The sequence below is a fragment of the Anoplolepis gracilipes genome, chromosome 4 (genome assembly GCF_047496725.1).
Source record: "Anoplolepis gracilipes chromosome 4, ASM4749672v1, whole genome shotgun sequence".
NCBI classification, from domain to species: domain Eukaryota; kingdom Metazoa; phylum Arthropoda; class Insecta; order Hymenoptera; family Formicidae; genus Anoplolepis; species Anoplolepis gracilipes.
In genome coordinates, this window is record NC_132973.1 from 1,361,398 (window position 1) to 1,375,061 (window position 13,664).

Sequence of the window (13,664 nt, forward strand, 5' to 3'; positions counted from 1 at the left end):
ACATGCGTTTTCGCTTCGCGCTTTAGCTTCAAAACCAATACGCAACGAAACAAGGTCAAAGGCAACGACGTTGTATACGACAAACTTACCGGATTGGCTGGTCGGATAGTGAATATGTGAATTCTCCATAAGGCATCTTTACATCAAGAATCAATTACATACCCTATTTCGTTCGATAACCTGGATCGAATCGCAAAGGAAAAAAAATTGTCACGCCGCTTATTGTAACCGGCGTAAATCCAAGTGATTATTCGACACAATTTTTTTGTCCATCAAATTCAAGTATCTTCGCAGAAGATTTCGCCGCTGCAAGTAAGTATTGCAGAATTTAACATCTCAGAATTTTTCAAATTTTCATTAATATTAGGAACCGTCCTACGTTTGCAAATCTTAGGCCCAATTGCATCAACATTATTTTGAATTTAAGCGAGACTTAAACATGTGTCTATCTTTATTTTTCTTTCTAAATGAATAAAGAGAGACATATATTTAAGTCTCGTTTAAAGCCAAAATAATGTTGATACAATCAGGCCTTAATCCCTATAAGATTACGCGTTCTTACTTTTTAATTTGAAAATTCATAAATTTGACCTGATGCAAAAATTGATTTCAGGGCAGTGTACTTATTCATGAATAGCATAGGCGAATCGTGCAATGAACTGAAACAACAGTATGATTCTTGTTTCCACACGTGGTTTTCTGAGAAATTCTTGAAAGGTGACACGAGTGACAGCACATGCTCGCATTTATTCAAAACATATCAGCAGTGTGTCAAGGTAATTAGAACAAGATTGTATCTTGCTTGTACCTTTAGGAAGTCTACAAGCGTGTAACGCATGAAACTGAGAGAGGGAGACAAGAGGGAAGCAAGAGTGCAACATGGAGCATTGCAGTGAATTAAAACAGAAATACGACGCCTGTTTCAATAGTTGGTTCTCTGAAAAGTTTTTAAAAGGCGATACCAATGATTCAGTATGTGCCTCCTTGCTTAAAGTCTATAAAGATTGCGTAGCGGTAAGTTTTAAGAGTCTCCCTTCTCACAGATCAGATTCTTGTGTAAACTGCTAAATGTTTGAAAAAAAAAAATCCGTTAAAATTATAAGTACAGTATAAGACAGCAATTGTACAATAATTTTGTGTTTTCTCATGTTTTAGAAGGCCATGAAAGAGCAACACATTGAATTCAAAGAGATGGAGACAAATTATTTAGAAACTGAAAGGGAAAAAAAGCCACATAGTTGACAAAAAAATGTGCACATGTTATGTATTTAATGTTAGGTCTTATGTAGCTCCTTTAAAAATTTTTTACAATACAAATACAAATATTTGAAATGTCATTTCTATTTTTCATTATGAAACACTGATTAGCACTTAATTAAACCATACCATCTGTTTGAAATATATATAATTAATGTTCGATAATTATAATGTTATATATATATATATATATATATATATATATATATATATATATATATATATATATGTGTGTATATGCTGTCAAATAATTGGCAGAATTCTAAATCAAATGTTTCAGTTTTTTTTTTTCATTGTTAACATTAAAATATATATTCCATGAAAAATTACATAGTGCTATGTAGTAAATTTAATTATTTATTTAACCTGTGCAAATGTCTTATTAAATTCTTAACTCTTAGGCTGTACAGAGAGAAAATTGTATAAAGGAACAATTTTAATTCGTAAAAGTAAATTATTTTTATATATTAGTAAATAATATGGAAATAACCTTACAAATTCTCATATAGAAAAAGAATAATTCCTTTACATAATTTTTTCATTAATGAAGAAAAGCACATTTGTTTGAGAAAGAACAAAAATGTAAAAAAAATTAGTAATAAATCGTTTGTTTCCATTCAGATTTTATTAATATTTTACTTTATAGCTAAAATATTGGATACTCTATATATAATACTAATCCAGTTAAATTCTCATCTTGTAAAAACAGTTACTCTTGTTGAAAATTTTTAACGATACAAATCTTTAAATCGGTAAATAAATAAGTAGTACATCTAAACAGATAAGGGAAAATATTGATTTTGAATACTCTAACATTTATTAATCACTATTTTTAGATTCCGCATCAGATGAAGATGGAGTACTTTCTATGGGCTCTTCCGCGTCGCTTTCTTCATCTGACTGATTTTGTTTCTTCTTCTTTACTGCCTTTTTTCCAGTATCTTCCATAAGTCGTTTCTCACTTTTTTTATTTTTCTCTTTTCCCTCTTTACCGCTTTCATTGTCGGAACTCTTCTTTTCGGACTTTTTACTCTCGTCGCTACTACTATCATCATCGCTAATATATTCTTTGCTTTTGAAAGACGAGCCACTCATCATTTTGCTGGGCGAGTCTTTCTTCGTTTCCTTCTTCTTCTTTTCCGTTTTTTCTTTCTTTTCTTTAGATTTACCGCCTCCGCTCGCTTCGTATTCCTTCATCGATGCGGCATATTCTTTTTTAGCTTTAGCTGCCTTCGCTTCCCATTCTGATTTATCCTTGAGCTCTCGCCACATTTCACCTCCTTTCTTTGCGATTTCTGTCACATTTATTCCCGGATTATCCGCCTTGATGCTTTCACGTGTACTATTAAGCCATAACATGAACGCCGTTGGAGGTCTTTTCGGTTTATTTGCATCCTTTTCCTTTTTCGGTTTTCTCTGCTTGCGTGGCTTTTCTGATATTGTCTTTGCCGATTTAGGTTTCTTTTCTTTTTTCTCTTTCTTCTCCTTCTTATGACTAGCTGCAGACGCATCCGAGTCTTCGTCGCTGTCGGAACTATTGGGATTGCTGTCATATTCCTCGGCAACATCACTCACGTCTTGATTCGGATTGAAGTCCTCATCCGTCGAGCCTTCCTCGGAATCTTGGTTTGCTTCGCCGTCTCGCTCCTGCGCCTCTGCTTTAACTCGCGCCAAGTAAGCATCAGGTTCATCTTCTTGATCGCTGTCACCAAAGTCCTCGTCGTATTTAGGTTTGTCACTCTTGCCGCGATTCTTGACACGAAGTTTTTTCGACGTGATGAAATCGAACAATTTACCATACTCTTCTTTCTCGATGCTGCTAAAAGTGTGAACTACACCACTCGTAAGTTCGATCTCGAAGTCAAAAGATCTGGTTGAACCACCGCCGCGTGCAAAATTTACCGAAGCTATCTCCTCAAAACGAATGTGTATCGGCGGTTTGTGCACGTAGATGAAACCTCGCTCCAGCGGATATAGATATCCTGCCGCGGCCTTGAAAGAACAGCCAATCGCGGGTGTCTTCGTATGACCCAAGAAGTGTCCAGGTCCGGTTATTTTTCGGTTAATAATTACTTTCATCACCTAAGCGAAACAAATAACATAGCGTTATAATAAAGATGTAAATATTAGAAAAAAAATGATTTTAATCTCTTATTTTATTAACCTTGCCAAGTACTTCGTATGTCGGTCCTGTTAATTCCTTCGGTAGTTTGTCTTCATATTTTTCCTTTAGCTCCTTTTCAGTGAATGGAAGCTCAATAGAGGTTTCCTCCTCTTGGTTGAACAGGAGAACCAAATAATGATATCGCGTTTGACCCTGTTTTATAGGAGGATCCAGACTCACGACAAAGAACGTTTGCCGACTATCCTTGTGTGGTAGTAGAAAAAGTCTCAGGACAGTTGACATGGGAATTTTATAGTCAAAAGTTTTGCCGTGCAATTGAAAGAAGGACTGGAAGATTTTGATGTCGTAACGACCACGTGGGGTTAGACAATGAATCTCCCTAAATATAGCAATCGCGTCGCCACTCACACTAATTACAGATGCCTTATCCATCACCTATTAGGGATAATAAATAATTTTTTTTACTGAATTTCAAGTATATGAGTATTTGTTCCTTATTTAATAAATAAATAACTCTTCTCTCACCTGTTGATGGAATGCTTCGACAGGGTCTTGGTCTGCGCTATCACTGACAGGAATATGAAATCTCATCTCCATCAGACTGACTGGAGCATCGTCATTCTGATGGAACTCTAAAGTCACTTCATTTTTCCCTGTATTACATTGTGACACGTCGTACAGAGGTATTTCAAAAGCAGTGTGATGCCCAACATCAAAACTCAGAATGGATCCCATAAACTTTGCAGTACCCCAATTCCAACCTTTTAAACTCAGTTCTTTTTCCAACATATCTTTCTTATAATTGACGGAAAAGAACTTGGCAAGCTTTTCCTGATCAGCTTCTTTGAAGCCTTTGAAACGATGCAAAGTACCATTTTTTAAAAAAATACGCAAGCCCCAGGTTCCAATAAATTTTTGATAATTTACCATCTCCATATCAGAAGCAGAAATCTGTTCTACTTTACCAGTTTTCTGATTCTTGAAGATCAAATGTTGGTCAGTCAACTTCAATCTGCCTGGTGTCTGATAATACAAAATAATTCATTCATTATATAATCGTTTAGTTATTAAAATAATTTTAATTATTAGTATATTTAAAAAATTTATTTTTAATTATATAGATAAATTAATTATATAAAATAATTACTAAAATAACGATTTGCATATTCTCAACAAACTTAAAAGATCAGAATTATCAATAATCATCCATGTTAAATATAATGAATTTTATGTAATAAAATAAAAACTTATCATTTTTTAATTATTATATATACATTATATATATATATATAACTTATATGCATATATATATATATATAAAGTTATGATTATTTAAATCGTACAAGTTATAAAAGAGCATAGTTTTCATTATATTTTTTTAGCCGATGAAATTGTTCTGTTTAATCATTATTAAATTTATGCTGATAATTTTTTCTTTTTTTTGGCAATATCAAAATTATTTTTTTTGTTATATAACTTATCAGATGTTTGATCAGAACTTTTATAATGTATATACTCTAACTTCTATAATGTAATAATGCTTTTTAATCATATCAAATAAATTAGGATTATAAAAAATATTTTATTTAATAACATAAAAATCTATTATACGCAAATATATGCAATATATGCAATCAAATAGTTCTTACCATAGCACCCTTAACCTCGGCAAAAATGTCCGGATATTCCAGAAAATCCATGTCTTTTTCTTGCTTTTCTTTTAAAAAAAAATTATCTAATTTTTACTTAACAATATAATTATAGTCTTCCAGATTATAAATCAATCTTCGAACAGTAAACGTATAAAGCGTATAAAGATAAGACAGGTTATGCGTCCACCAGCATTGAAATTGCATGAAGATTGAAAACTTCTAACCTCATAATTCGTAATCAGTATTACCAACGTACAAAAATATTTTGTAATGATAAAAAAGTATCAAATTGTACCAGAGCTTATACCAGAGAGAAACCATGAGATAAAATGAGCGATTGGTTCATGTCCGTGCTAGATCACAATTGGTGGATTTGAAAAATATATGAAAATATGAATTTATTAATATATTACATTACATATTATATTATATTACATATATTATTTTAACTACGCGTAATCTTTTTTCATTTTTATTTTACATGGATAACAATAGATGTATGTACTTATTATTACATATAGTTTATATATGTATATAAATTTACGTATTTATAATGTATATATTATATATTATAGTATATAATAATATTAAAGTACTTTACGCATTATATTTAATAATCGCACACGCTTTAAAGCAAGTTAAATGTATCGAATGATAATATCATTTTAGTTAAAAAATTTAATGTATTTTAGAATCACTTTATGATTATACATATCTTAAAAAAAGTATTTGTTACTATTTTGGCGCGAGGAAAGAGAGAGAGAGAGAGAGAGAGAGAGAGAGAGAGAGAGAGAGAGAGAGAGAGAGCATAGTCCCCCTTCTTCTTGACGTCATGCGCAGTAAGAGAGGGAAAAGCGCCGCGCGCCGCGAGCCGCGACAGGTGACAGGTTAGGTTAGGTGACAGGTGACAGCTGTGAGTCATTCAATCCGAGTCCGGCGGGGATAGTGTGCACATATGATACGTGTTTACATTCCGGTGCCGGCGCCGGCACGTGTGTCTCGCGTTTCGCGTTCGGTTACTTGGAGGTCGAGCGCGCTGTAAATGTTTCCCACGACGATACATACGATAATAATACTACGCGATAAAACTTAATATGTTAAAATACATCTAAAAAGATTGCGAAATACATAAATAAGACAATAACATAGCATTCGACTATATGATGACATATAGTGCGCTATTATGGTTACATTCGCCTTTTGTTCGGCTTTATTTCGTAATCGTGATCGCGATCGTGTTTTGACGTTTACAATCATATAATAATATCTTGATTTCGATTACGAAATTGTTGTCGAGGCTCGACTTTTCAGATCTTTAAAATTAATTTTTTCATAAATTTAATCTTATGAAAAAATTTTGTTTTACACTTTCCACGTATATTTGAAAAACTACTTTTATTTTTTTATTTTTTTTTAAACATTGTTATATGTGTGACGAGATTTATAATGTATATATTTATAATTTTTAATGTTTCTTTTGTATTTATAAAATATATTTACAAAAAATATTTATTAATATTAGATTTATTTAAATAAATATTGAAAAAAATAAATCCCATTATCTATATAAATTTTACTCTCAAATAAATCCAGTTTGTTAAAAAAAAGTAAAGTTATATATTATTTATTTCTTTCTCTCTCTCTCTCTTTCCTTTTTGCAAGAATAATATATTTTTTATATGCACGTATACATATGTATACTAATTTTAATTTTATAAAAAATATTTTAATAATACTATTATGATATTCATAGGTAAATTTAATTACAATATTATATATATATATATATATATATATATATATATATATATATATCAATATGTTATTATATTAAAATATTTTTTTACAAAAGTATTGAAATTATTATGCATAGTGTTATCGGTATTACAGTCTCTGCATAAATCAGGCAGGATTCATGCTTGTGCCTAAGTAAATTATGAAATAATTGACAAATTTGTGTTAAATGCAATTTATTGAATTTATCATTTATTAAATTTGTATATACATCGTATATTTTTATACATTATACATTGTTAAATCTCTTAATATCATTTTATAAAAGATTTTTCTTTCTTTTTCCGCCGTCTGTAATTTTAAGTATTTCATTGTAAATATATTAAATTTAACAGTTTTTTCATCATATATCGAGAGATGGATTAAACCATATAAGCATAGCATGAAACTGCATTTTTTTACAACAAATAATACTTTATTATGATTTTTATATTGCATCAAAATGTTTTGTTATTGTAAATGATGAAAGTTCAAAATCTTATGTCAATTAATTTGTATTTTGATATACCATTTACACTCTATAGAATATATGTATCTCAGTCTTTTTTTATATAACTTAATATTTTATTTACTAATCATTAATAAATGATAATAAACTAAGTTATAAGCCAATAAGTGAATTTAACCAATCATTATCTACATTTTCAGTTGTTTGATTTCTTGTACTTAAAATATTTTCTATTATTTCATCTATGTTTGAATTAATCTCTGAGTTATTCGATAGAGAATTATTTGTTGTACTAAGGTTATTTGTATCATTTGTATCAAACAGTCGTTTGTCAGTCTCCGATAATATTTCTGTATTTAAACTTGTCTTCGCCTCATTCATTTTATCATTTAATTGTACTTTGCTATTTTTACTCTGCTTGTTCCCTATTTTACATTGTGTATCTAAATCAATCTCTTTGCATAATGTATTTTCCAATATATTTTCGTTTGTTATAGTTGCATCTGTCCGTTTGTGTATTGTTTCATTAAAATGCTCCTTACTTTTTGAATTTAAAATTGTAACATCGAATCGAGTCTTCTGAATATTAACAATTTTTGGCAATGTTTTACAAATACTTGCATTTTCTTCGTTTGTACTATCCCTTCTTTCTTCAGTTAAATTAATACTTTCTACTTTGCTTAGGTCTAATATTGGCAAAGAACCTGTAGGTTCTTTACTTGAATAAATAGTTTTATTTTTAACTAATGTTTCATCAAGTTTGTTTTCTGATAAAGGATTGAGTGAACATTCAGTGCTTGCATTATCAGTTGATTCCTTGGAAAGTTCTCCACCAGGAGTTACAGGTGGAGTATAAAGTAACAATTCTGTTGATATAGGTATACTTTCTTCAGGGATACCAATCGGAGGAGATAGCTCTTCATTCCAATTACAGGTATGAGCGTTTCTTTGAAAAAACGTTATTTCGTCATGATTAATTGGCCAAGGGCACTAAAATATAAACAAAATTATAAGCAAAAGATAAAGAGAGTATACGAGACTAGAAGAAAATTGATATGTACATTTTCTGCCTCACAAGCCCATACTGCTTCCTCAAAGTTGATCTGAAAGGCCTTGATTTTTCTTTTTAGGCCATTCTTTATGCAGAGGGGGCAATATCTCATCATCCTGCAATAATCGTCGAATTATTAATTAATATTTTATGATAAAATAGATGAGAGATGCATGTAAACAATAGTGTTGACATCACGATTAATCTTATGCTATAACATGAAATAAAATTAATATCTATTTTAGTTAATTAAATATGATTAATAAAATGCCTTGAACGTTTTGCAAAGTCAATTACGTACTGTACTACGATTCTGCAGTTTACTTACATTAAAACGTGTTTTTAAAGTTACTCGATAACCTAATAAATTGCCGGTATTTCTGAGTGATCACTTTTCATAAATATATTACAAATATATGTAATATATCTGTCGCAAGATCAAAATCAGAAAGTATGTGCGAGAGTAATCAAAAGTGCGTTTCACTTGCCATTTGTTAGCGTCATCGATTTTTTCTTAAATTTTAATAACAAGAATGATCTTCGTTACGAATTATCGCAAATGTCAAACGAAACATGTTCACGCATGCTTTCAACCGGCCATTTTCCGTACATCAGCGCCATCACTTATGAGTTGGAACTATTTAGCTCGTTTTCTTTCTGTTGGTAAAATCACACAGTTTGATTACCGACGAGATTTATTTGGATCGTCAGTCAGTGTCTTGTCGATCGTACTTGGTGCATTTTATTACACATATTCATAATAAAATGTAAATCAGAAACATATATATCTCGCGCGTATAGATTTAATTAGCTGTACATGATTCTTTTTTATTCAGCATTGTTATGGATATCAATATATATTTATATATATGTACAAGATTTGATTCTGATCTCCGAACTAGTGGTACAAGCGAAAAGAGGGTGAGTCTAAATAAAAAAATAATAAATCGAAAATAACTTTTTTTATACGCGACTTCGGGCCACTTGCACCAACGTTGATTAACTTATATGTTTCTCTCTTTCTCTTGAACTTATCTGAAAGAGACAAAGATATAGTTTAATCAACGATTAATAAGCTAATCGGAGTTTGGTGCAAGTGACCTTCGTTTTCAAGAAGGACAACTTTGATTACACGTCAAGAACACTCTCATCTGAGTATACATTTGTGTTTGTAAACAATAATATAATGTCAATATTAAAAGGAAACTAAGAAAATAGATTCAAAGAGATGTGTGTTTATTTTTAAAGAACTTTATTTTATTAACTCAAAAATTGTTGAAAATATATTGCTCGTCTACTTAATATATTATTGTGCCTTTCTTATATTAAATTTATGAGCTCAATTATTGAGTCTAGACATATGCACGCATATACCTGACGAATGTTCAAAGTAGTTTTTCCTTTTTCTTTTTTTTCCCAAAAAACAAAGCCTATAAAAAAATGTTATTTATTCATGTCAACTTTTAAAATAAAAATAAAAATTTTTTTATGTAATCATGTCCTTATTCACGCTTGTATCACCAGTTCAGAGATATTCTATATATTATTCTTGGAATATTTTCATATATTATATATACACATTATTCTTGATAAAGAGAAAACATAAAAGAAAGAAAATAATTTTCTTATAATAAACTCAATTTTTCTCGATTTAAAATACAGTTTCAAAGAATAAAACAATTCTTTTCAGATAAATAATAAAAAATATTTATTTTTGATTATTTTAATTTTTGTTAAGTATATTGCGTGTATAATGAAATAAATTTTATGTGTACGTAATATAAGAGATTAAAAATTATTTTATAAATGACGGAAAATCAATTTATCAACTCCCATATGTTGAAGAAATAATAAAAGATTTCTTTTAATTCTCTTTTGCGTTGAAAATCTATTTTTAAATGTATATATTTAAATGTCAAGCGGTTGCAGTTCAAAAATGCCAATACACATATTTACTTAATAGAAACCTTTAAATAAAAAAAAAGAATATTTAATTGAGAGAGATTTTAAATTGGTCGTATCTATATAAGTACAGTTAATTCAACGCTCGCGCATTTTACATCATAACAGACTCGTATATGTGTGCTTAAGATTTCTGTCAATGTATAATGAAAGTGACTTTCTTCATACTTTCTCGCTTCTAGTAGTTTGCGTTTCGTACAAGACATTAGTTTTCTACAGTCCGTCCTACGTTTCGAATGTACCGTCCCACGCTAATTCATTAAGTGCCATACGGGAAGAGAAATAATCAATAATTTCTACTCATTAATTATTTAAAGAAAAAGAGGCATAAATAAAAAAAAATAAACGAAGCATCATCGAAAAAGATGGGAATTTTTGCGCGGCCAATTTTGGAAATGTCAGATTCCCCGAAAGAGGTGAGACAATAAAAAGTAAAATTATTGCAATGAAAAAAGTATCATATAATGCATCAATGGGTCTTGAAATTAATCTTCGTTGAGGAGAATAAAAATTAATATGAATAAAAATAACAATTCAATCACAGGCGCAGGCAACAGCGACTAACGTATCGTCTCAAGTTCATCATGTGTCCAGATCGAAAAGGGCACAAGCAATCGGTTCTGTTCAAGGATTTCGTGGATGTACAATTTGGATGACAGGACTTTCCGGTGCCGGGAAGACTTCCATTTCTTTTCAGCTTGAAGAATATCTCGTTTCTCAAGTACATTTCCCAGACAATTGCTTCATAAATCTTATAAAAAACTTATATATTCTTATATAAAACAACTAATAATTTATTTAAAAAATTCCAAAATATATAGAGATCATTTTTCTTATGTTTTCTTATGTAATCACATACATATATATATATATATATATATATATACATTTATTTTATTCAATTATATATTATATTCAACTTGACTGCTTTAGTTTGCAATAATTAAAATTTAATAATCATTCTTCGAACAAAAGGGAATTCCTGCGTATAGCCTGGACGGGGACAACATGCGCACCGGTCTGAATCGTAATCTCGGCTTCAGCAAAGAGGATCGCGAGGAGAATGTCCGTCGCGTTGCCGAAGTCGCGAGACTCTTTGCGGATGCTGGCATCATCACCCTCTGCAGCTTCGTATCGCCGTTCGCAGCGGATCGAAAAATGGCACGCGAAGTTCACAAAAACGCCGATCTGCCCTTCTTCGAGATATTCGTCGAGGCATCTCTCCAGGTATGCGAGTCCCGTGACGTTAAGGGACTTTATAAGAAGGCGCGCCAAGGTATCATTAAAGGTTTCACCGGCATCGATCAAAATTATGATGTACCCATTACACCTGATCTCATTGTCAACACGGAGAACGTCACTGTTCAACAATCCACCGATTTCGTCATCGATTTTCTCCAGCGCAAACACGTTATACCAAAGTTAGACGAGTCCAAGCAACCTTTTCAGGAATTATTCGTGAAAGAGGATAGATTAAAAAATATCCGGAAAGAAATAAAAATTCTTCCAGCCTTGGAAATCGGAGAGATAGACATGCAATGGGTACAAGTTCTCGCTGAAGGGTGGGCGGCGCCTTTAAAAGGATTTATGAGAGAAAACGAATATCTTCAAGTAAGTTCAAACCTGTCCTATTCTGTACAATAGCTCTATGTCTTATCAAGAGGCACCGTAGTATCTTTGTCAAGTTCAAAAACTCCGTGTGTATTTAAAATTAACAAGTATTACGAAAGGTGAATACACGAATCAAATTATCATTTTTTCTTATACAGACGCAGCATTTCAACTGTCTGTATGAAAACGGGGTTCAAATCAATCAATCAATCCCCATTGTTCTTGCCGTAAGCACCGCTGACAAGGAACGCTTCTTAGATGCGAGTGCGCTCGTTCTCAGATACCAAAGTAAGGATCTTGCAATCTTACGCAATCCGGAATTTTATCACCATCGCAAGGAAGAACGTTGCTGTCGGCAATTCGGCACAAACGATCCTAGACATCCGTACGTCAGAATAATCCGGGAATCCGGCGACTGGTTGGTCGGCGGTGACTTGGAAGTGCTCGAAAGAATTAGATGGAACGATGGTCTAGATCATTATAGACTAACGCCTAACGAGATCAAAACCAGATGTCAGGAGATTGGCGCCGACGCGGTTTTTGCTTTCCAACTGCGAAATCCGATACACAACGGACATGCGTTGTTGATGCAGGTTGGTGGACGCTGTTGATTCTTTCTGTACAAAATAACAAAGTTCTCTCCGTGCAAACGGAAATGTTCGCTTTTGCATAGATAATTTTGTTGCATCTCAGGACACTAGAAGATACCTTGTCGAAGAGCGTGGCTTCAAGAAACCAGTTCTCCTTTTACATCCTTTAGGCGGATGGACTAAAGACGATGATGTTCCTTTGCCGATTAGAATACAACAACATCAGGCTGTCCTCGAGGAAGGAATCTTGCATAAGGATACTATTCTCGCTATTTTCCCGAGTCCTATGTGTTATGCCGGTCCTACAGAAGTCAGTATATGTATATGAATATTTTTTTTTTCAATATTTTGTTAGAAAATATTTCTGTTACATATAATACCTCTGAAATATGTAAAACTTGTTAATATATTAAAAAAATGCTTTTTATATAATTTGCATTTTTTAGGTGCAATGGCATGCCAAAGCTCGTATGATCGCAGGAGCAAATTTTTACATCGTTGGCAGGGATCCCGCCGGCGTGCCACATCCTGATAAGTCCGTCACACCGGACGGTAATCTTTATGACGCTACTCATGGAGCGCGCGTCCTTTCAATGGCGCCAGGCTTGCAGAATCTTGAAATTATCCCTTTTAGAGTAGCCGCTTACGACACAAAAACGAAAAAAATGTCTTTCTTCGAAACTGAACGACAACAAGACTTTATTTTTATTTCCGGCACCAAAATGCGCGGTATATATAAGTATCTTTTTTTCATTTCAATATGATTATCTATTAACTCAAATAATTTTTATATTATTTTCATTATCTCACATAACTTTTTTTTCATACATACATAACTCCACAAAGTTTACAAAAATACTTATTGTTTCATGTTAGCTTTGGCCAAAAATGGTGAAGATCCTCCCGAAGGTTTCATGGCGCCGAAAGCATGGAAAATTATCACGAAATATTATCAAACACTGCACACACATGGAGACGAGAAGCAAATTAATAATTGACATTTTTGTAAATGCTATAATATAACTGATACTTTTTGATATCGTATACATATAACATTATGTATAATATATATGAGAATTATATTTGAATAAATTTATAATAAATAAAATTAAATTAAATTAATGAAGTATCAGATATATATTGATAAACGACTATGGAATTGCAAAGTGAGATA

The 13,664-nt window shown here is 31.8% G+C and overlaps 4 protein-coding genes across 9 annotated transcripts; 2 read left to right on the plus strand and 2 right to left on the minus strand.

Annotated features, from left to right (window-relative positions):
* The first annotated feature begins 158 nt into the window (after positions 1 to 158).
* On the plus strand, positions 159 to 1,404 carry LOC140664421 (TP53-regulated inhibitor of apoptosis 1). The gene is made up of 3 exons (XM_072889498.1): positions 159 to 312; positions 614 to 776; positions 1,156 to 1,404. Exons 2-3 carry the CDS (start codon positions 630 to 632, stop codon positions 1,240 to 1,242), a joined length of 234 nt encoding a protein of 77 aa, XP_072745599.1. The 5' UTR covers positions 159 to 312; positions 614 to 629; the 3' UTR covers positions 1,243 to 1,404.
* A 522-nt stretch (positions 1,405 to 1,926) lies between these two features.
* On the minus strand, positions 1,927 to 5,257 carry Ssrp (structure specific recognition protein). The gene is made up of 4 exons (XM_072889490.1): positions 5,032 to 5,257; positions 3,908 to 4,405; positions 3,422 to 3,817; positions 1,927 to 3,339 (listed from the first exon to the last, which is right to left on the minus strand). Exons 1-4 carry the CDS (start codon positions 5,080 to 5,082, stop codon positions 2,077 to 2,079), a joined length of 2,208 nt encoding a protein of 735 aa, XP_072745591.1. The 5' UTR covers positions 5,083 to 5,257; the 3' UTR covers positions 1,927 to 2,076.
* Positions 5,258 to 7,104: 1,847 nt separating this feature from the next.
* LOC140664388 (uncharacterized) lies at positions 7,105 to 8,952 on the minus strand. 2 transcript variants are annotated; one of them, XM_072889435.1, is made up of 3 exons: positions 8,816 to 8,952; positions 8,338 to 8,443; positions 7,105 to 8,266 (listed from the first exon to the last, which is right to left on the minus strand). In XM_072889435.1, the coding sequence occupies exons 2-3, from the start codon at positions 8,440 to 8,442 to the stop codon at positions 7,430 to 7,432; spliced, it is 942 nt and encodes a 313-aa protein (XP_072745536.1). In that variant the 5' UTR covers position 8,443; positions 8,816 to 8,952; the 3' UTR covers positions 7,105 to 7,429. The 2 variants fall into 2 exon arrangements, with proteins under 2 accessions (XP_072745536.1, XP_072745535.1); XM_072889434.1 differs by having other exon boundaries at positions 8,656 to 8,950.
* A 54-nt stretch (positions 8,953 to 9,006) lies between these two features.
* Positions 9,007 to 13,651, plus strand: LOC140664386 (bifunctional 3'-phosphoadenosine 5'-phosphosulfate synthase-like). 5 transcript variants are annotated; one of them, XM_072889433.1, is made up of 8 exons: positions 9,007 to 9,094; positions 10,607 to 10,705; positions 10,834 to 11,010; positions 11,265 to 11,900; positions 12,059 to 12,493; positions 12,594 to 12,800; positions 12,937 to 13,219; positions 13,367 to 13,651. In XM_072889433.1, exons 2-8 carry the CDS (start codon positions 10,655 to 10,657, stop codon positions 13,486 to 13,488), a joined length of 1,911 nt encoding a protein of 636 aa, XP_072745534.1. In that variant the 5' UTR covers positions 9,007 to 9,094; positions 10,607 to 10,654; the 3' UTR covers positions 13,489 to 13,651. The 5 variants fall into 5 exon arrangements, with proteins under 5 accessions (XP_072745534.1, XP_072745531.1, XP_072745532.1 ...); XM_072889430.1 differs by having other exon boundaries at positions 9,018 to 9,248; positions 10,472 to 10,705; XM_072889431.1 differs by having other exon boundaries at positions 9,018 to 9,248; positions 10,475 to 10,705.
* Positions 13,652 to 13,664: the final 13 nt, after the last annotated feature.

Bases quoted from the DNA above. Each gene is read 5' to 3' on its own strand.
- LOC140664388 (XM_072889434.1), bottom strand. The intron at 8,267-8,337 runs GTACATATCAAT...TTTATATTTTAG, and splicing joins GGGCTTGTGAGGCAGAAAAT to TGCCCTTGGCCAATTAATCA.
- LOC140664421 (XM_072889498.1), top strand. From the start codon at position 630: ATGAATAGCATAGGCGAATCGTGCAATGAACTGAAACAACAGTATGAT. The intron at 777-1,155 runs GTAATTAGAACA...CTCATGTTTTAG, and splicing joins CATATCAGCAGTGTGTCAAG to AAGGCCATGAAAGAGCAACA.
- LOC140664386 (XM_072889433.1), top strand. From the start codon at position 10,655: ATGGGAATTTTTGCGCGGCCAATTTTGGAAATGTCAGATTCCCCGAAA. The intron at 10,706-10,833 runs GTGAGACAATAA...ATTCAATCACAG, and splicing joins TGTCAGATTCCCCGAAAGAG to GCGCAGGCAACAGCGACTAA. The intron at 12,494-12,593 runs GTTGGTGGACGC...GTTGCATCTCAG, and splicing joins GACATGCGTTGTTGATGCAG to GACACTAGAAGATACCTTGT.
- Ssrp (XM_072889490.1), bottom strand. From the start codon at position 5,082: ATGGATTTTCTGGAATATCCGGACATTTTTGCCGAGGTTAAGGGTGCT. The intron at 4,406-5,031 runs GTAAGAACTATT...TTGTATTATCAG, and splicing joins CCGAGGTTAAGGGTGCTATG to ACACCAGGCAGATTGAAGTT. The intron at 3,818-3,907 runs GTGAGAGAAGAG...TATCCCTAATAG, and splicing joins TCGAAGCATTCCATCAACAG to GTGATGGATAAGGCATCTGT.